Source organism: Spinacia oleracea, chromosome 6, assembly GCF_020520425.1.
Source record: "Spinacia oleracea cultivar Varoflay chromosome 6, BTI_SOV_V1, whole genome shotgun sequence".
NCBI lineage: Eukaryota > Viridiplantae > Streptophyta > Magnoliopsida > Caryophyllales > Amaranthaceae > Spinacia > Spinacia oleracea.
Window position 1 is genome coordinate 4,384,636 of NC_079492.1, and position 26,447 is coordinate 4,411,082.

The 26,447-nt window shown below is 34.8% G+C and overlaps 1 protein-coding gene across 1 annotated transcript; it reads left to right on the forward strand.

Annotated features, from left to right (window-relative positions):
• Positions 1 to 1,692: 1,692 nt before the first annotated feature.
• Positions 1,693 to 2,709, forward strand: LOC130462879 (uncharacterized). Its single transcript, XM_056831847.1, has one exon. It carries the CDS (start codon positions 1,693 to 1,695, stop codon positions 2,707 to 2,709), a length of 1,017 nt encoding a protein of 338 aa, XP_056687825.1.
• Positions 2,710 to 26,447: the final 23,738 nt, after the last annotated feature.

Sequence of the window (26,447 nt, forward strand, 5' to 3'; positions counted from 1 at the left end):
CCGCGGGGATGCAATAATGCCTTTATAGCACTAATCCCAAAACTTGAAAATCCCGACGGCTTCAAAGACTTCCGCCCCATTAGTATGGTGGGGTGCATCTACAAAATCATAACAAAATTACTTGCAAGAAGACTACAACAGGTCATGAACACAATCATAGGTCAACATCAAACATCCTTTATCAGAAACCGTCAAATTCTAGACGGAGCTCTTATTGCAGGGGAGATAATTGACAGTTGCAGGAAAGGAAAAACAAAGGCGGCAATGCTAAAACTTGACCTCCATAAGGCATTCGACAGCGTGTCTTGGAGCTTCCTAGAGTGGGTACTAGAACAAATGCACTTTCCTCTTAGATGGAGAAAATGGATCAGCTCGTGCGTAATGTCCGCATCCGCATCAATTCTTATAAACGGGTCTCCCACCGTGCCTTTCAAGCTCCAACGGGGGTCGCAACAAGGTGACCCCCTCTCACCATTCCTATTCGACATAGTTGTGGAACCACTCAGCCTTATGTTTCAAAAGGCAGTATCCCTTCAATTGTGGGAAGGGCTCGAATTCTGCCGCAGTGGGCCCAAATTATCTCATCTCCAATACGCAGACGATATCTTAATGTTCTGCCCACCAAAGATAGAATACCTCTTGAATATAAAAAAAAAACCCTCATGCTCTTCCACCTCGCATCAGGCCTACAAGTGAGCTTCTACAAAAGCTCCATCATGGGGATTAATGTGGATGAATGTTGGCTTCGCGCAGCATCGGAATCTCTGTTATGCAAAACTGGAACGCTACCCTTCACTTATCTTGGCCTCCCCATAGGAGGCAACTCATCTCGAATTTGCACATGGGACCCCATCTTAGACCGCATGAAGAAGAAGCTAGCAAACTGGAAAGGCAGCCTCCTATCCATTGGAGGACGTCTGACACTTCTAAAAGCTTCATTATCAAGTCTACCTCTATACTACATGTCCCTTTTTCCGATTCCTATGGCAGTTGTGGAAAAAATAACCAGAATACAGAGACAATTTCTATGGTGCGGATCAATGAAGAAAAAGCATTTGAACCCGATCGCCTGGAAAACAGTAGAATTACCCAAAACTCTTGGGGGCCTGGGCGTTGGAAACATTCACAACAGGAACATTGCATTACTCTTCAAATGGTTTTGGAGACTACTGACTTCCCCAGACTCTCTATGGAGCCGTCTCGTTCGAGAAAAATATGGCTACGGGACCACACTCTCGGCCACTGCACTATCAATTCCGAATAATGGTGGGCCCTGGAAACAGATATGCTCAGCTATTTTAAAACACCCCCATGCAAGCTCCTTCAACATGACGAAGGTAAGAAAAAAGATTGGCAATGGCGAAAATACCTTGTTTTGGCATGACATATGGGTGGGAGATAACCCACTAAAAGTGGTTTGCCCACGACTGTTTTTGATCAGCCCCTCGCAAAATGCATCTGTCTCATCATGCGGTTTTTGGGACGGGCTGATATGGAGATGGGCCTTTGCATGGAAACGGGCTTTAAGGCCTCGTGATATTTGTGAGCAGGAGTCTCTATTCCAAACCCCTAGACCGTGTAACTCTATCTCATGGGAAAGCGGACTCCCTAATATGGTGCCCTCATAATACGGGACAATTTTCTGTGAAATCCCTTACCTTAGAACTGGCAAAACTTGAACCCACCCGACACATGAATGTTAGCAAAGGCCTATGGAGGAATTTAGTCCCCCATCGCATTGAAGTATTTGTATGGCTGGCACTGCTCGGAAAAGTCAATTCAAAGGAGAAACTGGCACGAATTGGCATCATCCCTCAATCAGAAAATTACTGTGTCCTATGCAATGAGGCAACTGAAAGCTGCGATCACCTATTCATCCATTGCCACTTCTCGAGGGGTTTGTGGAACTGGTGGATTGGACTATGGGGACTATGCTGGGTCAGCCCTTCATCGACATACGAAGCATTCAAACAATGGTCAGGCCCTACCCATGGCAAGTTTCTCAATAAAATATGGACAGCAATCTTTTTCATAATCATTTGGACCATTTGGCGAGAAAGAAACTCAAGATGCTTTGAAAACAAATCAAGCTCCATAGCTCAACTTCAAACACTCATCCTCCTAAGACTCAGCTGGTGGATCAACGGTTGGGGTGACTCCTTCCCGTACAACTCTGATGATATCATTCGCAACCCCCATTGCCTACGCTGGGACGAGAGACTGTCAAAAGGGACGCCAAGAACTCTGCCCAAGATCCCAAACACATGGTCACCGCCAAGCAGTACAACCCTAAAGTGGAACGTGGATGCATCTCTAAACCCGATCGAAAAAAGATCATCGATCGGTGGGGTCCTACGAGATTGCCATGGCACATTCATGTGTTTATTCTCTAGCCCTATCCCACCTGTGGAAATAAATCACGCTGAAGTACTTGCAATTCACAGGGCAATAAAAATCTTCATGGCACATGAACATTTACATCAATACAAGCTGGTGGTGAAGTCCGACTCAGATAATGCAGTAAAATGGTGCTCAAATCTAAAACCTGGGCCTTGGAACCTCACTTTTATTCTCAACTACATAGACATGGCCAGGAAAAAGGGGATGGGCATAGACATTACATACAAAGGTCGTGAGTCCAACACGGTAGCAGATGCGCTAGCAAGGCAAGGCTTACGCAGACAAGATGAGTTTGTTGCATGGTTGTAACTGTTGTAAACCATAAAATAGCACTGAATGCTCCCTCCTTCTTTTCAATTGCTTGTAATCGGACTAAAATGCAAATGGGCTGATCCGACTTGGAACCCATGCCAAAGTCAATAAAATAACAACAAATTATCAAAAAAAAAACACAATAAAGCCTTCAGTAATTTAGACTAATATGTAACTATTTTCATTCATTAGCCTAAATCCGTTAAAGCGCACATAATATATAATTTAAAAGCCTAGTTATCCGCATCCATATGTTCATATAACTCGCACTGAACATCCTAGTATAAGAAGAAGTAAAAAAACATGGCGTTAAGTACTCTCTCCGTCTCTTTTTGTTCTTTACGTTTTTCTTTTTAGGTATCCGAAAATGTTCCTTATATTTCCTTTTATATTACTCGTACTCCGTATCACATAAATGTCTTAATATTCTATCAAAATTTGTGTCCAATGATTCTTTTAACCAATTAAATTCATTGGATCATTTAATATGTCACACTTTCTATTGGGACATCAAGTTTTTCTCATTTTCCCTATATCAAAATTTTGATAAAAGTGAAAACATTATAAATAAACGTAATTTGCCTTGTTTAAATAAAAAAAGTAGGGAAAACTCAGTGCAAATTAATTAATTAGTCGTTAAAACGCGTGCAAAATACCAAACGTAAAGAACAAAAAGAGACGGATGAAGTAAGTACACATGCTAGTCTCGTTGTCACATTTTTCGTTTCTATCGTTTCATCAAGACTAACTTTCCCGCAAACATATTACGATTTTTTTTAAAAGAATTTTGACGAATGAGGCAAAATAGGGACTGCAAATTACAAATACACAAGTTCTTATTTATAATGGGTGTACAATAAATATTGTACACCGGAGTAAAAGTTGACACAAAATGCTTAAAAGTTACATTTATATATGTAAAAGTTATCTATTTTTTAATGATAAATTTTTTAATTTGAATAAAAATTATTTCTTTAAAATCACTAATAATGTATAAATTAATCATTTAACCCTTTAAAATGTTTATCTATCAACTTTTTAATTTTATAATATAAAAGTTACAGAAAAATAGGTTAAAGTTACAAAAAACTGTATAAAAGTTATCTTGGTGTACAATAAATTTATTTTTCACCTTATGCGCACAAGACCTTTTGTTACAAATAAGAGAGAAATATTTGAACGTGTAACCCAGTGTCAAGTTTAAAATAAGATTGCACGTGTGAATAGAATAAAAGCTACCAATTCCTCGCAGACTAGCTGCGCAGAAAATGGTTGCACCGGCCTACAAATATTTCGATTGACAGCTTCACTATCCTCCAATTTAATTAATATAATGATTATAATTGCTTTTTTGTGTGTAAATAATCCAATTATCTTGTACTATAAAGAATAAAGATAACAATTTTAATTAAACGACACAATTTGTGATTAAGAAAGTAGTTATACAATTATACATAATCTGGATATCATGCAGTGACGGTACCAATAGGGGTTCAATGGGTTCAACTGAACCCCTATTGGACTTCGTAAATCTGGAAAAATAAATAAAGAAAAAAACAGATCTATATGCAATTGCGTGCAAAGATAAGTATTGATGAGTAGACATAGCGCAGTGGTACACTTCCCTCGATAGTACCCTGTAGACGCGGGGTTGAACCCTGACCAAAAGCCTTTTTTCCTTTTTTTGTTATTTATTTTTGCTTTGTACTCAATGAAATTTCTTCTTTTAGTTATTATTCTTAGTTATCTATTTTTTATAGTTACTAGTTGGTGGTCCGTGCGCCAGCGCGCACGACCCCCCAAGATATAAAAAATTATTTCCCAAAATGTTGTATAACGAGTTTAATTACCCTATAGAAGTAGTTAAAAACGTAGATATAGTAAATGATAGGAAAATTTGTCAAAAAGGACCTTTTAAAACACAAAAATTGTGAGAAATGACCTTTTAAAAAAAAAGTTGCGAAAGAAGGCCCAATTGGGTTTTTTTGTTGTGAATAAGGATCATAAGCCATATTCCGGTGGTCAACGACTGTTTTCCGGCGTTGGCCATCACGTGACATGCACGTGTCTTAAATTTTTACGATTTTTTGTTGAAAAGTTTCCCTCCATGTTTCCCCCACCCCCACATAACTTATTCAGATCTTAAAAAAAAAAACCGATTCTTGAAATTAGGTAACACTAAGAACCCTAATTTCAAGAACCAAAAAGTTGGAGAAATTTGAGGAAAAAAATTAGGGCTTTTAGTGTTATCTCGTACGAAAAGGACCGACAAGCAATTGGGTTGCGCGAATTTGGTTGATTTCAACTGGGGAGAAGAAATTTGTGGTTGGAAGGAAGAAGAAAATGGTGGAGGAGGAGCAGAGCAGGAGAGAGAAAATCGATTTTTTTTTTAAGATCTGAATAAGTTAGTTGGGGGTAGGGGAAACTTGAAGGGAAACTTAAAAAAAAAATGTTATACACGTGCGTGTCACGTGATGGTCAACGCCGGAAAACAGTCGTTGACCACCGGAATATGGCTTATGGTCCTTATTCACAACAAAAAAGTTCAATTGGGCCTTCTTTCACAAATTTTTTTTTAAAAGGTCATTTCTCACAATTTTTGTGTTTTAAAAGGTCCTTTCTGACAAATTTTCCTAAATGATAAGAAATGTAGTTAATTTTTAGGAGCATAAAACCTCAAGTGGTCCATGTTCTTATGAAATACCCTGAATTCCTAGAGCACGTAAGGTAATATAAATACTAAAATCATTCAACATAAACAATGGTTGCTTTTAAAAAGCGTATACTACTAAGATTTCACAAATACTTCCTCCAATTTTTTATTATTGCACCATCTACATTGAGCACACGAATTAAGAAAGGAGGTAAAAGGTGAGAGATTGACAAAAATACCCATGTGATTAAGTACAAGTTTTTATGTAAAGAAAAAGTGGGGGTTAGTCCCACCACCCATATAAGGATAGAAATGTCATTTCATGCATATCTGAAAAAGGAAATGGTGCAATTGATATGCAACTTCCGAAAAAGGAAAACGGTGCCATAATAAAAAAAAATGGAGGAGGTACACAATGTTGATTCTTAAAGAGGAGTTATAACACACTGTATCAAAAGTTTACTGTATCATAATTATTTCAAGATACAACCAGTTATTTGATTCATGACCAAATCTTGTCCAACTACATGTTACGGTTACAAAATAGCCGGGGTTTTGTCGACAACTTGGGGAAGGTAATTAAATGATTTATCTCCCTTCATTTTTTACATCTCTCTTGTGTCACTGCAACACAAACAAAGAAACAATTATTAGGCGTCTGGTAATGCTTTATGACACAAAATCTTAGTCAAAGACTCTGTGTATGTGTATATGAATGGTATCTTCCTAGTTCGAGTAGTTCTTCACCAGTTTGAAAAAAAGATAATGGCCTTGTTTGGTAAATGGCTTTTTGCTGGCTTTTTGGTTGGTTTTTGGCTGTTGGCTTTTTAATCTGGTCAAACAGCCAAAAAATGTGTTTGGTAACTGGCTTTTTAGCTTACTGAAAAGCCAGTTTTTCGCCAAAAATAAAAAGCTAGTAACACTAGCTTTTTGGAGTGGCTTTTGGCTTTTCCACTATCTAAATTACTTTTTTGTCCTTGTTTTTTACTAATTAACTAATATAATTATATTAATAATTAATAATTAATATTAATAATTAATAATTAATAATTAATAATTAATAATTAATAATTAATAATTAAGAATTAATAATTAATAATTAAATAATTAATATTAATAATTAATAATTAATAATTAATAATTAATAATTAATAATTAATAATTAATAATTAATAATTAATAATTAATAATTAATAATTAATAATTAATAATTATATATTAATAATTAATAATTAACAATTAACAATTAACAGTTAATAATTATAATTAATAATTAATAATTAATAATTAATAATTAATAATTAAGATTAATAATAATAATTAATAATTAATAATTAATAATTAATAATTAATAATTAATAATTAATAATTAATAATTAATATTAATAATTAATATTAATAATTAATAATTAATAATTAATAATTAATAATTAATAATTAATAATTATAATTAATAATTAATAATTAATATTAATAATGATAATTAATAATTATATTAATAATTAATAATTAATAATTAATAATTAATAATTAATAATTAATAATTAATATTAATAATTAATAATTAATAATTAATAATTAATAATTAATAATTAATAATTAATATTAATAATTAATAATTAATAATTAATAATTAATAATAATATTAATAATTAATAATTAATAATAATAATTAATAATTAATAATTAATAATTATAATTAATAATTAATAATTAATAATTAATAATTATAATTAATATTAATAATTAATAATTAATAATTAATAAGTAATAATTAATAATTAATATTAATAATTATAATTAATAATTAATAATTAATAATTAATAATTAATAATTAATAATTAATAATTAATAATTAATAATTAATGATTAATAATTAATGATTAATAATTAATAATTTATGATTAATGATTACTGATTAGTGATTAATGATTATTGATTAGTGATTAGTGATTAATGATTATTGATTAGTGATTAGTAATTAGTAATTAGTAATTATTAATTAGTAATTAGTAATTAGTAATTAGTAATTAGTAATTAGTAATTAGTAATTAGTAATTAATAATTAATAATTAATAATTAAAATTTTTAATAATTAATAATTAGTAATTAGTAATATAATTAATAATTAATAATTAATAATTAATAATTAATAATTAGTAATTAATAATTAGTAATTAGTAATATAATTAATAATTAATAATTAATAATTAGTAATAATAATTAATAATTAATAATTAATAATTAATAATTAATAATTAATAATAATAATTAATAATTAATATTAATAATTAATAATTAATAATTAATAATTAATAATATAATTAATAATTAATAATTAATAATAATAATAATTAATAATTAATAATTAATAATTAATAATTAATAATTAATAATTAATAATTAATAATTAATAATTAATAATTAATAATTAATAATTAATAATTAATAATTAATAATTAATAATTAATAATTAATAATTAATAATTAATAATTAATAATTAATAATTAATATAATAATTAATAATTAATAATTAATAATTAATAATTAATAATTAATAATTAATAATTAATAATTAATAATTAATAATTAATAATTAATAATTAATAATTAATAATTAATAATTAATAATTAATAATTAATAATTAATAATTAATAATTAATAATTAATAATTAATAATTAATAATTAATAATTAATAATTAATAATTAATAATTAATACTTAATAATTAATAATTAATAATTAATAATTAATAATTAATAATTAATAATTAATAATTAATAATTAATAATTAATAATTAATAATTAATAATTAATAATTAATAATTAATAATTAATAATTAATAATTAATAATTAATAATTAATAATTAATAAATAATAATAATAATAATTAATAATTAATAATTAATAATTAATAATTAATAATTAATAATTAATAATTAATAATTAAAAGTTAATAATTACGGAGTATTAATTAATGACTAATAACTAAAAGTGAATAATTAATTAATAATTAATCATTAATTATTAATTATTAATTATTAATTATTAATCATTGATTATTTATTATTAGTTATTAATTATTACTCCGTAATTATTAATTAAAATAATAATTTATTAATACTATTGCATAAAGTAATTTATTTTTAATTTATATTTATTTATTTGTAATTACGTTTTACTCCGTACACAATACACAGTATGTATTGAAAAATGAATAAAAGACATTAAATGTCCTTAAATGTCATTTTACATAGCTACAGCCAACAGCCAACAACTGATTTTACCAAACATATTTGTAACCAATCCATAGTCAAACAGCCAACAAAAGCAGCCAACTTGAACAGCCAGTCAAACCAGCCAAGTAAAACAGCCGACAGCCAATTGCCAAACATGGCCAATATGAAGCAGCCGAGATAACTCTATTGACAAAGTGGATGTTCTTCCCAGACTACCGTATGTGTGTCTATGCCCGTGTATATACAGAGTGCCCCAAGACAATCAAGATATATCAAAAAATCCTACACCCAATGAAACTACTGTCTGCATAGGTAAAAAAAAAATAAGACTCTCTTACACTAAGTTTCACTCATCCTCTGGTAATAAGGAAAGCTAAAAGAACCAGAAAATTTAGCCAGTTTTAAGCTTTCTGATTCCTCTAATGCCTTGGAACCTTTAGTTTATTCATGAAAACAAGCACATTATTCCACCTATCATCTCAGCAAACACTATGAGATTTTTTTGAAATGAAAACAATGTCAAAAAAAATCAGTTCATGTCAAGTGATATATGGAAGCTAATTTAAACACCCAAAATGCACAAAAAACCTTTATCTCAGAGATTTTATGTAACATTTTATGTAACAGACAATTTTCGTAATCTGGTGGGGGATGACAGTAGATTACAACTCTTTTACACAAAAAGGCATAAATCATGCAAGAGAGTTAACCTTTAACATGAAGCATGTGTTACAAAAGGAATATATCAGTTCAGAAATGATATTGGAATAAAGACCTCCTAAAGAAACTGTTAAGACATAATAATACTAGTATTTTATGCACGCGATGCGTGCGAAATTATATAAAAACTTAAAATTATATTACAACCACTAAATATAAATATTAGATAAAAAATATTCACAAATTTCGTATTTAAAAAAATTAGGGTTATACTATACGATTATACATCTAAATAGTGAGACAGAGAAATCATGCCTTTACATGACAAAGAATCTAAATCTTAGTGCCAAAATATAAATTCCAAAATTCCATCATGTACCTAAGACTCCATTTTGTTTCATTAACCCCATTTATGAACTTCATCAATCAAACTATTTGAAAAACTTTCTACAACTTTTTTCAAAGCCAAGCCTAATGCATGCTTCCTGAGTTCTTGATGCAGGTTGAACCAGTATTGCCTGAGTTCTTGCAGAGTGAGCAGAGTGCAGACAGAAGACAGAAGCAGCAGTTCTTTAATAGCAGAGTGAGCAGCAGCAATTTCTGGCTTTGTGGCTAGAAATTTGAGTAAACATGAGATTAGCTCAATGAAGTTCTGCATATGTTGATTAACTAATACATTCTCATCCAATAAACAGAAGGAAATCTGGATTATCATAAAGCAAAGAGAGATGCATGCATGATTAGCAACACTAAATTATAAAATTATCACAGCATTTTCATCAAATCTTCAGAAAACAGATTTTCAATTATAAATCCCCGAAATCAAACCCATATATAATTTAGAATTTCAACTTTAAAAAAAGGGGAAAATTATCAATAAACACCAAAAACTCAACAAAATAAGATGGTTTACAACAGATCATCTTATATGCACCAGAATTTGTATGAATCAACAAAATAAGATGAATACACACAATCTCACATAAACAATCAAATGGGAAACAAATCGAGTACCTTGAATTTGCAAATACACAGGTAAAAAAAAAATCACAGCAAACATCAAAATGGTCACTGACATTATCTCGCACTTGTTGCCTCATCTGGCAGAACAACTCATAAATGGGACTGTTTTAGACTCCAGATTTGAAAGGAGTGATCCCATAGAGTTTCAACTTGGTAGTGGCCAAGTGATCAAAGGTATCCAGAAACTTACTGTTTTTGTGTCCTCGTTATGTGAACTTGCATTATTCTATTTCAACTATTCCAAGTATAACAAATCTAATTGGCCAAGTGATGCATAAGATATCTAAATGCATCATATTCCGTGGCCAAAACCGACACAACTACTTCTAAGCTTTCTAACTATCCCAAACACAACTGAAGTCAAACTACTCATTAGCATTCAAAGAGAAAAACCCAAGATCTAACTCTACCAAAAACTAAAACACATTTTTAGGTTTTGTATAATCCCGCACGCATTCAAAGAAAAAAACACCCAACTGATAAAAGCTGCAATCGAGTTACATTACAAAAAAGAAATGGACTATGATAGCAGTTGCATATGATGTGGATTCATGCTAGTTGCCTGTTAGGATGTCAACATTGAAATGACCAGCTACTATTTTAAAATCAATGCACTGCGATATTCTGAATGAGTCAATGTAATCCAAATAAACAGCAAATATTAACACTATATGTAAAAGAAAATAAAACTTAGGGTTAAATTATAGTGGAGGAGAAAGAAAGAGTACCGGATTAGAAGAGGAAACGACGGTGGAAGAGAAGAGACCGCGAGACTGAAGGTAGGTGAGAAACTCGGCAACCGTTCCACTGGTTGTCGGAATGGAACTGGATGGCGGCAGATAGGCAGAAGAAGAACCCTCGTCCATGGAAGCTCCCGCTCCAATTCATCAGTTTTCAATGCAAAAAAAAATCAACAAATTCCGCAAATTCAGCAAACATTAAGCGCATAATCAATTGGGAAAAAAAATGAAAATTTAAACAAAATTATTGAATTCTCACCCGAATTCAATTCCGCATTATCAATTTCAATAGCTCGTGCATGAAGCTCTTTATTAAGAAACTGAGCAAAAATCAACAAATTACAATCAATTGTAACCTGCAACAAAACTGAAATAAAAAATTGGAATTGTAATTAAAACCCTAAAACTGAAATAAAACCCAGAAAATTAAAAATAAGAAAGTGATATCTTATTACTTTGAAAATTAAAAATAAGAGATAATTACTTTGAATTTCGAGATCTGATATAACACCAGTTTCTACAACTGAAATCCAAGCAAGCATACCACAACTGATCTACAGCAAGTCTAAATTGGCAGACGTCAACAATATTGATCTGACAATCCCAACAGCTTCATTGACAACAGAAGTTAATTACAACATGTAATTTGACTCACAACAACTAACTTTTACAGAATTTTATTGTATTTCTTAGTATCAGTTCTGGTATTTTACATTGTATCATATTTTTGGAAAGCATCTCTATTATACATCTGAACACAGAGGAGGTACCAAGCAGTGATTTTTAACATTGACCGTTAAGTGCCTTATAGCATATCTGCATAGACCAAATTCAATGCCGAAGAAGAAAAAAACGCAGGAACAAATAAACTTAATCCCTTTCCCACAACAAAATTACATCAGATAAGAATTTCCATCTGGAAAAAAGGAAATGATAATCAACTGAACATAACAACTTTATGCAAATACTAACATTAAGAATACAAATTGATTGATTCTAATAATTGCAGCAACTTCCTCAATGCCATTACAGGATTCAAAATCAAATCGAAAGACGAAATATTACACAAAAATTTAATAAGATCTAAACAGTGGGTGCTAGATTTTAAACTAAAATTGGGTAAGATGTCATACCATTTGATTATTGAAGAGCCTGTTAAGAAATTCAAACAAAAATAGGATAAAACACATCAAATCAACAAAACCTCCATAATCAATTCGAAAAAAATGAAAATTTAATAAAAATTGTTGAAATCTCACCCGAATTCAATAACGCATTATCAAGTTAATAGCTTGCGCGCAATTCGAATACGAAGCTCTTTATGAAGAAACTGAGCAGAAATCAACAAATTACGATCAATTTTAACCTGCAACAAAAACTGAAGATTTGAAATTAAAATTGGAATTAAAACCCTAAAACTGAAATAAAACCCAGAAAATTAAAAAAAAAAAAAAGATAATTACTTTGAATTTCGATTGAGCCTTCCTAATGACTTTAGGGTTGATCGAAACAGTATTTCAAGGATCAAATCTTCCAACAACCCGACCCTCTTCATGTTTGAGTACTTTCATAGTGGATTAAGGTTTTCACTTCTGTCAAAAATCACAAATATCTACAGTTAAGATTAACACTTTCACACATATTTCCCCAAATTCTCAACAATTTCACACTACAATTTTAAAACAGGAAGCAAAAACTACAAAATTGTGTAACTCAAACAGAATCAAATGAATAATTTGTACTGCAATAGTGAAGAATTAGAAGAATTATGCCCAATCATGGTGGAAGTTCACATAAACAAATTGAAGAATACATATTACAATTTATGTAAAACGTCTTTCGTTGATGTCAAAGCAAATCGTCTTTCACAATATTCAATCGAAATATGCAAACCGTTTAGCATATTATAAATTTGCACAAAATTCAACTTATAAATTTATATTGCAGATTAACTTTATAAGTTGATAAATTCATCCAATAGTAATATGCAAAACGTTATAATGTCATTGATTTCAAAGCAAAACTATAAACCAAATCCGTATCAATCCTACATCAATTACAATAATCCAAAGACTAAATAACTAAAACCCAAATTAGCAAAACCCTAATTTATTCAAATTGAAAATAATAAAGGAAATGAGGAAGATGTTACCTTCAGATCTGAACTTCTAATGGAAATAGAAAAGCCAATACGGTGGCTGCGGTAAGGAAGCGGCGGAAATGAGATCGAAGAAATAAAGGATCATATGAGATCCCAGATGAGAGTGAACGAAGATGAGAGTGAACGAAGAGTGAAGGGAGGAGAGAGAAAGTATGTGAGAGTGCAGCTGAGGAGCCGCGCCGCGGAGGAGTGAACTTCGTGTTTTACGCGAAGGAAGGGTTTGAGTGTAAAACTGTTAAGGTTATTTTAGTATTTTTAATTGGGGACACGAAAAGTTAATTTACCAAAAAACCCTCAGGAGTTGGCTTGTGTAATAGAGATGTAAATATTATTTGTCCATAATTAGGTTTGTATTTATGGTAATATGTAACCCTAGTTAGCATTGTACACTATATATATGTTAATAATAATACATAGCCTCCTGAAGGAGAATTCATCCAAGTTTACATGGTATCAGGCCTAAAACCCTAGGTCGCTTTTCTTCTCTTCCGCTCGTCCTGTCTTCTTCCTCTCTCTCTCTTCTTCAATGGCTGGTGATGATTCTCCTCTTGTCCACACCACCATGTCCCATGCTTATCATCCGGCTCTTAACGCCACAAACGTTAAAGCTTTGATCCCCTTAATTCTTGATGTGGACAATGTCCAGTATTCACCTTGGGCCACTCTCTTTCGTAATACGGCTAAAGTTTACACAGTTTTGGATCATATTGATCAAACCGTCCCGCGGCCAAAGGATGTTGATGATGACTTATGGGATCGTTTAGATGCAATTGTCCTTCAATGGATGTATGGGACTATTTCCAAAGATCTTCTTCTTAAAGTTCTGGACGACAAAACATCTGCTATGGCGATCTGGAATCGCATACGCAAGATTTACCAAGACAACAAAGGCACTCAGATTATCCTCTTGGAAAATCAATTTGGTAACACTCGATTGTCAGATTTTTCTTCTCTTGATGATTATTGTCAGGCCCTTAAGACCATAGCCGATCAACTCGCCGCTCTCGATCAACCTGTCTCCGAGGAACGGTTAGTTCTTCAATTGGTGAGTAAGTTAGATGCTGAGTATCGTACAATCGCTACTATTATTCGCCAAACGAACCCACTACCTTCGTTTGAAGAGGCATGCTCGTCCCTTGACTTGGACAGGTTGGGACGTGAGGATGAACAAACAAATTCAACGGCTCCGCCTACTGTTCTCATTGCTGCTGAAAAATCGCCCCATTCGTCTCACTCACAGCTGCAAAATACGTATGGTGGGGGCGGGGGTAATCGTGGTGGTGGAGGTAAGAAGGGCTACAAAGGGAAGAAGAACCACAATAGTGGTTCTGGCTCTAATTCAAATGGGCAGGGGCGTGGTTCTGGCTCTAATTCAAATGGGCATCAACAACATGGCTCACAACATCAACATGGCCCACAACAAAATGGCCAGCAATTTTATTTCCCTTGGACTTCTCCTTGGGCCCAGCAGTTTTGTTTCCCTCCATGCCCATTTCCTACTCAAAATGGGTCACAGTGGCGGACTACAGCAGCCCCACACCAAGGAATCTTGGGCTCAGCGCCCAAAACTACTTTCCAGCAGCCCGCTAGTGCCTTTCTGACTTCGGGAAGCAATTATCAACCCACGGATCTTCCTGCGTTCTTTAATGCTATGTCTATGCATCCTCCGGACTCAAATTGGTATATGGATACGGGTGCTACTTCTCATCTCATGAATTCTTCAGGTATTACTTCTTCTATTGTCAATTGGCGTAATTTAAATTCACATATTATGGTTGGTGATGGCACAAAAATACCAGTTAGCGGTTCGGGCACGACCATTCTCCCTAAACCATTCCCTTCTCTTGCTCTCAAAAATATTCTTTATGCTCCTAAAATCATTAAAAATCTAGTTTCCGTACGTCAATTCACGTCTGATAATTTGGTGTCTGTTGAATTTGACCCTTTTGGTTTTTCTGTGAAGGACCTCAAAACGGGGATGATATTGACGAGGTGCAATAGTGTCGGGACTCTATATCCATTATCCTCCAGTTCTGCTTCTTCAACAAATTCTGCTTTTTGAGTCTTGTCCTCTGCTGTCTGGCATAACCGGTTGGGTCATCCCGGTGATCAAGTTCTTAGTTTTCTTAGACAAAATAGTCTTATTCGATGTAATAAGGGGAATAACCCCGTAGTTTGTCATGGCTGCCAATTAGGCAAACATTGTCGCCTCCCTTTTTCCATTTCACATACTAAGACTTATGCTCCTTTTGATATAATTCATACCGATTTGTTTACATATCCTATTAATAGCAAAACGGGATTTCGCTATTATTTACTTTTTCTTGATGATTATTCACACTATTTATGGGTGTTTCCTATTAAGTCAAAATCGGATGTGTTTGATGTTTTTGTGCGATTTCATACCTATGTCAAGACTCAATTTGGGGTTTCCATTAAAGCATTACAATGTGATAGTGGTCGTGAGTATGACAATGATCGTTTTGCTCTCTTTTCTTACACACATGGCATGATTTGACGTCATTCTTGTCCCCATACGTCACCTCATATTGGTAAAGCCGAACGTATGATACGTACTCTAAATAATGTGTGTCGGTCACTCCTCTATCATGCCTCTCTCCCTCCTTCTTTTTGGGTCGAATCGTTGCATATGGCGGCTTATTTGCTAAATATTCGCCCAACTCGACTACTTCATAATCTCACTCCAGTTCACATTCTTTATAACAAAGCCCCTTCCTATGATCATCTTTGTACCTTTGGGTGTCTTTGCTATCCGAATCTCTCGGCTACGGCCCCACATAAAATGAGCCCACGATCTACACCGTGCATTTTTTTGGGTTACCCCTAGCTCACACAATGGTTATCGGTGTCTGGATATACAAACTCAGAAAATAATCATTTCTCGTCACGTAATTTTTGACGAATTAACCTTTCCTAATTCGTCACATTACACTCCTAAAACAAGGGATTTTGATTTCTTGTTATCTGAACCTGGGTCTGTTGTCCCTCCTCCCTTAGTCCACGCTACAGCTCCTCGGCCCACTCCCCTAGGCCCAATCTCGCAGTATGCTTGTGAGGGAAACTCACCCAATTCGGTCCCTCACCAATTATCAACTCCACATCTTGTGGAATCCAATCACGTGGTGCCCAACCACGTGGAGCCCAAATCATCTTTATTTCCTTCCTCTCCTTTGGACTCTTCTGATGGGCCAACTCCAAACTCCACAAGCCCACTTCACTTATCCTCTTCTCCTAACAACGTTTTTGGGCAGAATAGGTCCCTGGTGGACCGTGGGTCTGTTCAATCAGCCACGGGTCACCAGGTGCGTACCCAATCTCTACGTTTGGACTCCTCCACCCAGGCCCAACCTCATATTCCGTCTCTTTTGCCTGAACCAATGCCCAATTCCATAATACAGCCCGCCAAATCCATTCACTCAATGCAAACTCGTGCCAAGGGAGGGATTTTTAAGCCTAATTCGAGGTATGCTAGCCTAGCTCTCGTTACTTCCTCTATGCCTAAAATTTCTCCCATTCCAAAATCTCCTTTGGTTGCCCTTAGAGATCCTAACTAGTATAATGCAATGTGTGATGACTATAATGCCATGATTGACACCCATACGTGGGATTTGGTTCCCCATCCTTCGGATGCCAATGTTATTCGTTGTTTGTGGGTTTTCACGCATAAGGAAAGATCCAATGGTGATTTCGAACGACATAAAGCTCGGTTGGTGGATAATGGTAAGGGTCAGGAGGTTGGTATTGATTGTGGGGAGACATTTAGTCCGGTTGTGAAACCGACTACGATTCGGACGGTTCTCAGTTTGGCTTTTTCTAAAAATTGGTCTACTCACCAATTGGATGTGAAGAATGCTTTTCTTCATGGTCACCTACAGGAGACAGTATACATGCATCAGCCACCCGGGTTTGTTCATCCTAACAAGCCTAAACATGTGTGTCTTCTTCGCAAATCTATTTATGGGCTGAAACAGGCCCCTCGTGCCTGGTATCAACGATTTGCGACCTATATTCTTTCGCTGGGGTTTGTTAACAGTAAGAGTGACACTTCATTGTTTATTTTCCGCAGAGGTACTGAAACTGCTTATCTCCTCTTATATGTTGATGATATTATACTTGCTTGCTGTTCAGACACTATCAGGCAACGTATTATCACTCTTCTGAGTTCCGAGTTTGCCATGAAGGATCTTGGACCCCTATCTTATTTTCTTGGTATCTCTGTCACACGTACCAAGGAAAACATGTTTCTTTGCCAGCGCAAGTATGCTCAGGAGATTCTTGCTCGGGCCGATATGTCTTCTTGTAAGTCGGCTGCCACTCCTGTTGATACTAAGTCTAAACTTAGTGCGAATGGTGGGAAGCCCATTGATACACCTTCCTTCTATAGGCAACTTGCAGGGGCACTTCAATATCTTACCTTCACTAGACCTGATATCTCTTATGCGGTTCAACAAGTTTGTTTATTCATGCACGATCCACGTGAACCACATTTTCATGCATTAAAACGTATTCTTCGATACGTTAAAGGGACTCTTGACTATGGCATGCATTTCTCCTCTGCTCCTCCTACAGGTCTAGTTTCTTATACTGATGCAGATTGGGGTGGTTGCCCCGATACTCGCCGTTCTACTTCTGGGTATTGCATCTTTCTTGGTGACAACCTTGTTTCGTGGTCGTCTAAGCGTCAGGCTACTTTGTCACGGTCGAGTGCTGAGGCCGAGTATAGAGGTGTGGCCAATGTCGTTGCCGAGACGGCGTGGATCCGAAATCTTCATCTAGAGCTTCATTGTCCTTTACGGAGGGCAACGGTTGTTTATTGTGATAATATTAGTGCGGTGTGCATGTGGAGATGGACATTCACTTTGTTCGTGAGAAGGTTGCCCTTGGCCATATTCGGGTTCTTCATGTGCCTTCATCTTTTCAGTATGCTGACATTTTCACCAAGGGTCTCCCTTCACCGTTGTTCATAGACTTTCGTAACAGTCTGAGCGTCCGTCCTCCTCCCGCTCCGACTGAGTGAAGGAAATAATGCCCTTGGTCCAAGTATGCATTCTATGTTAAGTCTAATAAATGCGGTTCAGTATTAATTAACAAGTTAATAATTCAGTGAGATCAAGTGAGCTGAATGCCTAGCTAGAGGCCGCTTCAGTTCAAGTGGGATTAATGATATTAATCCACAGCTTACTCTTGACTGAACCCGTAGGGTCACACAAATAGTACGTAAACGGATCAAGTATTTAATGGCATTAAATACTCCATCTATGGATATTCGGAATCGACGGATCTTGGTTTCAGTGGGAGCTGAGATCGTCACAGGCAAGAAATGAATACTCCGGAAACGATGATATTGCCGGAAACGGAAATATGGGTCGTATCGGAAATATAAATATTATCCAAGTCGTAGATGTTGCCGGAAACGGAAACATGGTACATATCGGAAAATATTATCGGAAATGGAAATATTGCCGGAATCGGAAATATTGCCAGAAACGGAAATATTGTCAGAATCGGAAATATTATCGGAATCGGAAAATAATTCCGGAAACGGAAATATTAAATATTTGTTCGAAACGGAAATTAATTCCGGAATCGGAAATATTAAATATTGTTCGTATCGGAAAGAATTCCGGAATCGGGAATTTAATCGGAAGCGCGTCGTACGAATTAGCATCGGACGAGGCCTGCCAGACGAAGGCCCAGCACGAAGCCGGTGAAGGAAATAATTCCCTTGGTCCAAGTATGCATTCTATGTTAAGTCTAATAAATGCGGTTCAGTATTAATTAACAAGTTAATAATTCAGTGAGATCAAGTGAGCTGAATGCCTACCTAGAGGCCGCTTCAGTTCAAGTGGAATTAATGATATTAATCCACAGCTTACTCTTGACTGAACCCGTAGGGTCACACAAATAGTACGTAAACGGATCAAGTATTTAATGGCATTAAATACTCTATCTATGGATATTCGGAATCGACGGATCTTGTTTTCAGTGGGAGCTGAGATCGTCACAGGCAAGAAATGAATACTCCGGAAACGATGATATTGCCGGAAACGGAAATATGGATCGTATCGGAAATATAAATATTATCCAAGTCGTAGATGTTGCCGGAAACGGAAACATGGTACGTATCGGAAAATATTATCGGAAATGGAAATATTACCAGAATCGGAAATATTGCCGGAAACGGAAATATTGTCAGAATCGGAAATATTACCGGAATCGGAAAATAATTCCGGAAACGGAAATATTAAATATTTGTTCGAAACGGAAATTAATTCCGGAATCGGAAATGTTAAATATTGTTCGTATCGGAAATGAATTCCGGAATCGGAAATTTAATCGGAAGCGTATCGTACGAATAAGCATCGGATGAGGCCTGCCGGACGAGGGCCCAGCACGAAGCCAGGCCATCGCCCAGCAAGCCAAGCGCGCCACACAAACAGCCACGCCAGGCCCAGCGCAAGGCCAGGCCCAGCAGGCCGTGGCAGCGCGCACAGCGCGCGCAGCGCGCGCGGGTGCTTGCGTGGGCTTGTGGCTCGCGCAGGCCTCGCTGCGTGGGCTGCTGCTCGCACGCACGCATGGGCGGCCCATCGTGGCTGCCGTGTGTGTGTGCGTGAGTGTTTGTGTTCATGCACGATTCCTAAAACGTGCAGAGTTTGGTTAATGATTAAATTCCTAATTCTATTTGATAAATTAATTAAATTAGAGTTCTTGTAGGATTCTAGGTTTAATTAATTTGTATCTGAATAGGTTTCCAATTCCCTTTCCATACCCCTATAAATATGTGGCCTGGGTTCACAATTTAGAACGAGTTTTAAAGTATTCAAAGTGAGTTTTTGAGAGAAAAATTCAGCCACACATCTTGCTCAAAAGTGCCGAAAATTCTAGTACCTTAAGGGCGATTCTAGTTGGTCAATCTTAAGGCGGATCCGGACGTGCTGTGGACTATCTACGGAGGGACGACACTTGGAGTCCTAAAGACTTGTTCTGGTTCGGTTCGGGCGCAGCTAGGGAGGGCACGCAACAAAGAGTATGCATCTAAATTATGCTATATGATTATGTGTAAATAATATGTAATCCTGGGTTAATGGTTGTTTCCGCATGATTTATGTAATATCATATGTATCATAACCTAACAGTGGTATCACGAGCCCCTTATTATTTTCATAATCTAATTTCCATAAACATGGTTAAATATTACAAATTTGCAAGAATTAAAATGGGTGATTAATTTTCGTAATTGTTAATTAATTGCAAATTGCGTTTATTTAATTATACGTACGCAGTTTTTCGGCAGTTTCTTCGTTACTCATCCAAATCGAGTGATTTTTGTGTCAATTCCGCATGTAAAAGGCATTCTAAAATTTTGACAAAAATAGTATTTTTCTGCCGAACCCAGAATTCTCAAATTCGAAGCCTAACTATGACTTTTCGAAGGTTTTAGTTTTTCGAATGCAAAATTTCGTAAATTTAAGATGTTAAATTAAATATTTGCGATTCTTGTTGATAAATCTTGAATTTTTGATTGACCTACTGTATATGTTTAACAAGTTTGAATGCCTAGCCTTGTTAATTATGCAATCTAATTTGTAATTATGATTAATTTGTTGAAAATTAGAATAATTTAGAATTAATTTGATTTTCATAATTAATTATAATTTAATTAGAAACCTATGATTAAAAACCACCATAAAAATTGTAAATTTATGATAAATTTTAAATTTTTATGACGTAGACTTGAATCCATTAAATCGGAAATCAATTGAATAATAAATTTTCGATTTTTCGCCCTAAAATTATGAAATTAATAATATTTATTAATTTGTCATTAATTTTATAAATTTTAAATTTTTTATGCGATTCGTTCATATAACTTGCACGCACAAAGCAATGGACGCTTCGTGTTACCCTTAAGGGGTGTTGTATAATGCGGGCATGCGACGACGAGCAAGGGAGCTCGTCGCCCGTGCGGCACGAATGCAATGAGCAAGGCATGGTGCACGTGCACAAGGCAGCAGCCCTGCCTTGTGTCGTGGGCCACGAGCAATGGACGAATGGGCATGGGCGAAGGGCGAGCCAAGGCAGTCGCGTGTGGGCAGCAAGCGAGCTGCGCCACAACGCGCACTGCCTCGCGCAAGAGCGCGCAGCCTCGCGCGCAGCGAGCGCAAGCTCGCGTGCCACGAGCGCTGCGCCCAGCGTTGCTCGCGCGCACAGCGAGCGATGTCGCGCGCCCAGCGAGCGATGTCGCGCGCCCAGCGAGCGATGTCGCGCGCCCAGCGAGCGATGGCTCGCACGCACAGCGAGCGATGTCGCGCGCCCAGCGAGCGATGTCGCGCGCCCAGCGAGCGATGGCTCGCACGCACAGCGAGCGATGGCTCGCACGCACAGCGAGCGATGTCGCGCGCCCAGCGAGGGATGTCGCGCGCACAGCGAGCGATGGCTCGCGCGCACTGCGAGCGATGGCTCGCGTGCGACGAGCGCTGGCGCGCGCGCAGCGTGCGATGGCTTGCGATGGAAATGCAGCAGCTATGCGACGAGTGCATGGGCTGCGCGCACATGGCCAGCGATGGCTGTGTGCGTGCGGCCCATGGGCGTGCAATGCGTAGGGTGTTTGCGTTACGATTAGATCGTTTTGAATGTTTAATTTGAAAATTTCAGTTCACGTAATTTTAATTAATTTTAAAATTAATAATTTAAATTATTTTCTTGGATTTTAATTTTGAATATTGTAATTATAATAAATGTTATTTATTCTAATTATTTTACTAAAATTAAAATCATGAATTAATTTAAATAACGACTGAAATTAAATTAAACTTTTTGGATTCAATTATAAATTTATATGAGCTTTAAATTTTAATTAAATTTGTATGTTTCCGGTTAGACTAGAAATACATTTTTATGTTTAAAATTGGTAAAGCATATGAATTTATTGGTTTAAGTGGGAGCGCCTTTTAGTCATAAACTCTTGATTAGGTCTACAAATCCTTAAGGTTAAAACAACTTGATTAGAATTAATAAGGACTGAATAATTGGTAGATTATTGGTGCCCTTGATTAATTGCTGCAAATATTTACGTGATGCATAATGTGTTTTACTAACCAGCTATGTGGGCCATTCATGATAATGAATGGGTGAATGGTATATATTGTATATGTACTGTTTTGCAGGTTATGAAGTGACTAGTATGGCCCAAATAGGATAGAAAATATGGTCTGCGTACCATTAATTTGAATGTAATTGGTCTAAAGACCAAAGTTATTTTTCAATTCAAATATGGTCTGCGTACCATCAAATAGTTGTAATTAGTTATAGCTTATCCTATTTGAAGAAAATGGTGCCTCCCACGGAGATTTTCAAGACGGACTTTGAAGTTAAAGCTTCAAGATGAAGTCGGGCCATACTAGATCACAAATATCTTATGCATGTTTTAAGTTATTTATTGCTTTTAAATATGTCTTAAAATGCATGAGATCAAAAGCTTGATTATGTTGCATGATTAAGGATTTTAGTTCACTTAAAATCTAACCAACATAGTAAGAGCTTTAAGTTCCAAACTTAAAAATTGAGTTAAAAGGTGCCATGCCAAAATATACACTTGCTTGGATATCCTTTACATCAATCTAGTAATAGTTTTCGCTCAGCGAGGTGTTACTTATTGGTCCTAAAGGGGCAAGGTACACAAATAATTGTGAGTACATGTTAGTTTTGGTGAAACTCAACGATATAAGTAATGAGTCCTTTTATGTCGTGGAAAAATCGATAGGTTTACCTAATACGTTCTTAGACGTACCTATCAACCAAGAGTAGTTTCTAGACTATTAGCAAAAGGCTTTTGCTTACCTAAAATGTTTTAGAATTGAGTCGACAAACTGTGCTTAATTCTTCAATGGTTTTAGGGTCTTGGAATCATTTTATTCACACCTGCCGGAACAATAAAATCGAATAAAATGCTAATGACTTGTTTAAATTGCATGATTGCTTTCATTTTCAAGTTATTATTCATGATAAATGTTTAGACTTTGCATGCTTCAATGTATGTTTTCATTATTGTTTATAATTAAATATCTTGCACTGCAATAAATCCTTTTAGAAAGGTAACAGTAAATTTCCTCGATTGGTAGTGAATCCAAGAACGATTCACGGAAATGAGAGAAAATGAGCAATTTAAAATGTACGTTTCTTTTAGCGACTTTTATGGTTGTTTTCGAACATCAAAGTCGAATGGCAAACCAATTGGTGCTTGTGAAATCAAGATACAATGTAGTTTTGAGATCATAAAGCATTGAGTTTAAACGCTCAGCTTTACCAATGGTTAACAACCTAATATCTTTGTCCATTTAATTCTCGAATGAGTCTAGTCCCTAGACATTCGAATAGATCGATACTTAGAGAACTTTAGAAGCTTCTGGTAAGATCATCTAGTTGAAACAAAATATTCAACGTAAATTAAAATGGTAAAGAACCTTGTTGGTGACATTGGACATGTCTAACAAAGTATAAAAGTCAACACTAAAGAATTCAATTCTTAAGACTATAAGAAAGGGTACAAGAAATAGGAAAACAAAGGAACAAATGAAAGGAATTTATAATTCCGTTTCTACCTATAAGTTTATGTTTAAAGAGAAGTGACCTAGGAATCAAACTTCCTTGGTATCATATACCGCTTGAGGTTCTTACTTCGGTAATAACTCAAATAATGGAAGCTAGGATACACTAATGACCTACAAGTGGGAAATGAAGCATGGCAATGCTACATTAATTGTAGGGTCATCTAAGTTTGTTTTAAGTCCTTTCAAAGGCTGGAACTTAATGGCTATTTTGTTCCATAATCAGCATACCTAAATTTCTGCTTCAAACACAGAAAGACTCACATTCAAGAAAAACAAAAACAATGTTTGTTTATTTGAATGAAATGGTCAATTACAGGTTGAGTCAATATGCTTGATTAAAACAAACAACTCTTTAAAGAACTTTACTAGGTTCAAACCAACCCCTTGATTTGAGTTCCACTAATCTTTGGCATTGTTGCTTAGACCATATCAACAAGTTAACATTCAAAAGCTCTATTTTGATGGACTTTTGAAAGTTGATTGATTTCTAGATCATTTTAAGACAACTAGTCTTACTTGTTGAAAGTAACAAAAGATATGAACTATTGTTAGAACGCCTAGACAATAGAGATCAAAGCTAAAGAAAGATTTTATGACTTTATTATTTCACACAGATTTGAGTGAATATAGGTTTATTTACTCAAAGTGATATAAGTTTGAATCTGTTTGGCTAGTTCAAAGATTCAGAAGTATAAATCCACTTGGCAAGAAATCATAAAGATCTAGGTTAGATCATGTTGATGATTACTTGAGACCAAATATGATCATCAATGATTGTGTGTTGTAATTTCACAATCTAGCTCCATAAGATATGGCATATCTTAGTTGGAATAATCGAAGTCAATTGGTACTTGATTCGATTAATGATGAATCATAAAAACTTTTCCTATAATTTCTAAAACAAAATGCTCAACTACCACCAAACTAAACCAAATTCGTCAAAGCTATTGAAAAGTAATTTCAGGATATCTTTTCAATTATATATATCTAAAGAGTTGCTAAACTCAGTGGGAGCTTAGTGTTTGTTATTCAACAAACTAAGGCCCAAGTCTAGATATATGTTTCATTGTGATTTATTCAAATGAGACACAAGGGTATTGTTTCTACCACGAATTTTTGAGAACATAATGTTTGTTTGCTCGAAATAATGTCCTTTTGGAGATTCGTTTCCAAAATGACAAGTGGGAGAAAATAGACCTCGAAAGTTTTCGAGGCGAACAACAAACATAAACGGACATTCCGGAAGCTTTTCGAAGTGCTTCAGAAAATCCGAACTTATTCTTTAAGGACTTTAGAAGTGGCTTTAAAGAATAGACATCTCTTAGAAGACTTTACAAGTGCTTCAAGGAGAACAGAATATTCAAAAAAACTTTCAAGTGGCTATTGATATTCTATTGTTTGATGTTCTATACCCAAGTAGGCATAGAATTCAAGTCACTGAAACTATGAGATTCTTCTATTAGATAGTGAAGAAACATAGAGATCAGGTCAATGAAACTATGAGATTCTTCTATTAAATAGTGAAGAAACCTACAACTTGCAGTCAAACTATTATCATGTAGATTAATGAGTTTGTGACTTGTAAGAAAGCTATGACGAAACCCAGATTCCCTAAAATGGTTAGAAGCCATATATAGACTCAAATGTTTTAAATGGTTAGAGGCCATAAAACATACTCAATGTTTTGATGACAAAATTGAAATTTTGTTGATTTGCAAGAATAGTTTCACACCTATTGGTTGCAAGTTTGTTTTAAGGATAAAAACCATCAAACATGGAATTGTGTTCACACACAAAGCTAGATTAGTTGCTAAAGGTTACAAGCAAATTCATGGCATGGATTGTGTTGAAACCTCATGCAAAATCGTAATGCTTAAGTCTATAATTCAAGCAATGATTGCATATTGGTACATATGGCAATTGGATGACAAAACGTATTCCTCAATCAAATGTTGGAATATAATATGTACATGGTATGTCATAGAATTTGTGGATACAAATAAATGCTTGAAAAGGAAAGCTAGCTTATAAAATCTACGTACAGATTTAAGCAAGCAATTGGGAATTGGAACTGTATTTTAAGTGAAGCTAATAAGCATTTTAGTTTCATAAAATATACATGATTCTTATAGATGTATAAGAAGTTTAGTGGGAGTACATAAAAACTTATTTGGTCCTATGTGTATCACACACATATCTCTCTATTGTGAAATAACATTCAAATGCTAATGACTTAGATTTGAAATTATTCATCAATAATGGACCATGGCGAAACTTAGTACATACTGGGTATTAAGATCTATTTACAACGATCTTATAATATTGTTTTAGATTAAGTAATGGCATTTACTAAATCAAACACGAAAGTCTCCATTGGAGATATTCGACCCATGTGAATAAATCTAAGTAAAGGATGTTTGAACTATGTATAAGCATTTACTAAGTTAAACATCAAAGAGTCTAAATAAGATTCATAACCTATATTATATGTCAAAGAATTTAGCCGAATTTAGTATCTACTGAAACTAGATAAGCTAAAGTTACATGAATAGAATTCAATTGGGAATTATTCTGCAAAAGAATTTATCATGTATGATATAATATGAGGATCGCCAAAAACGTAT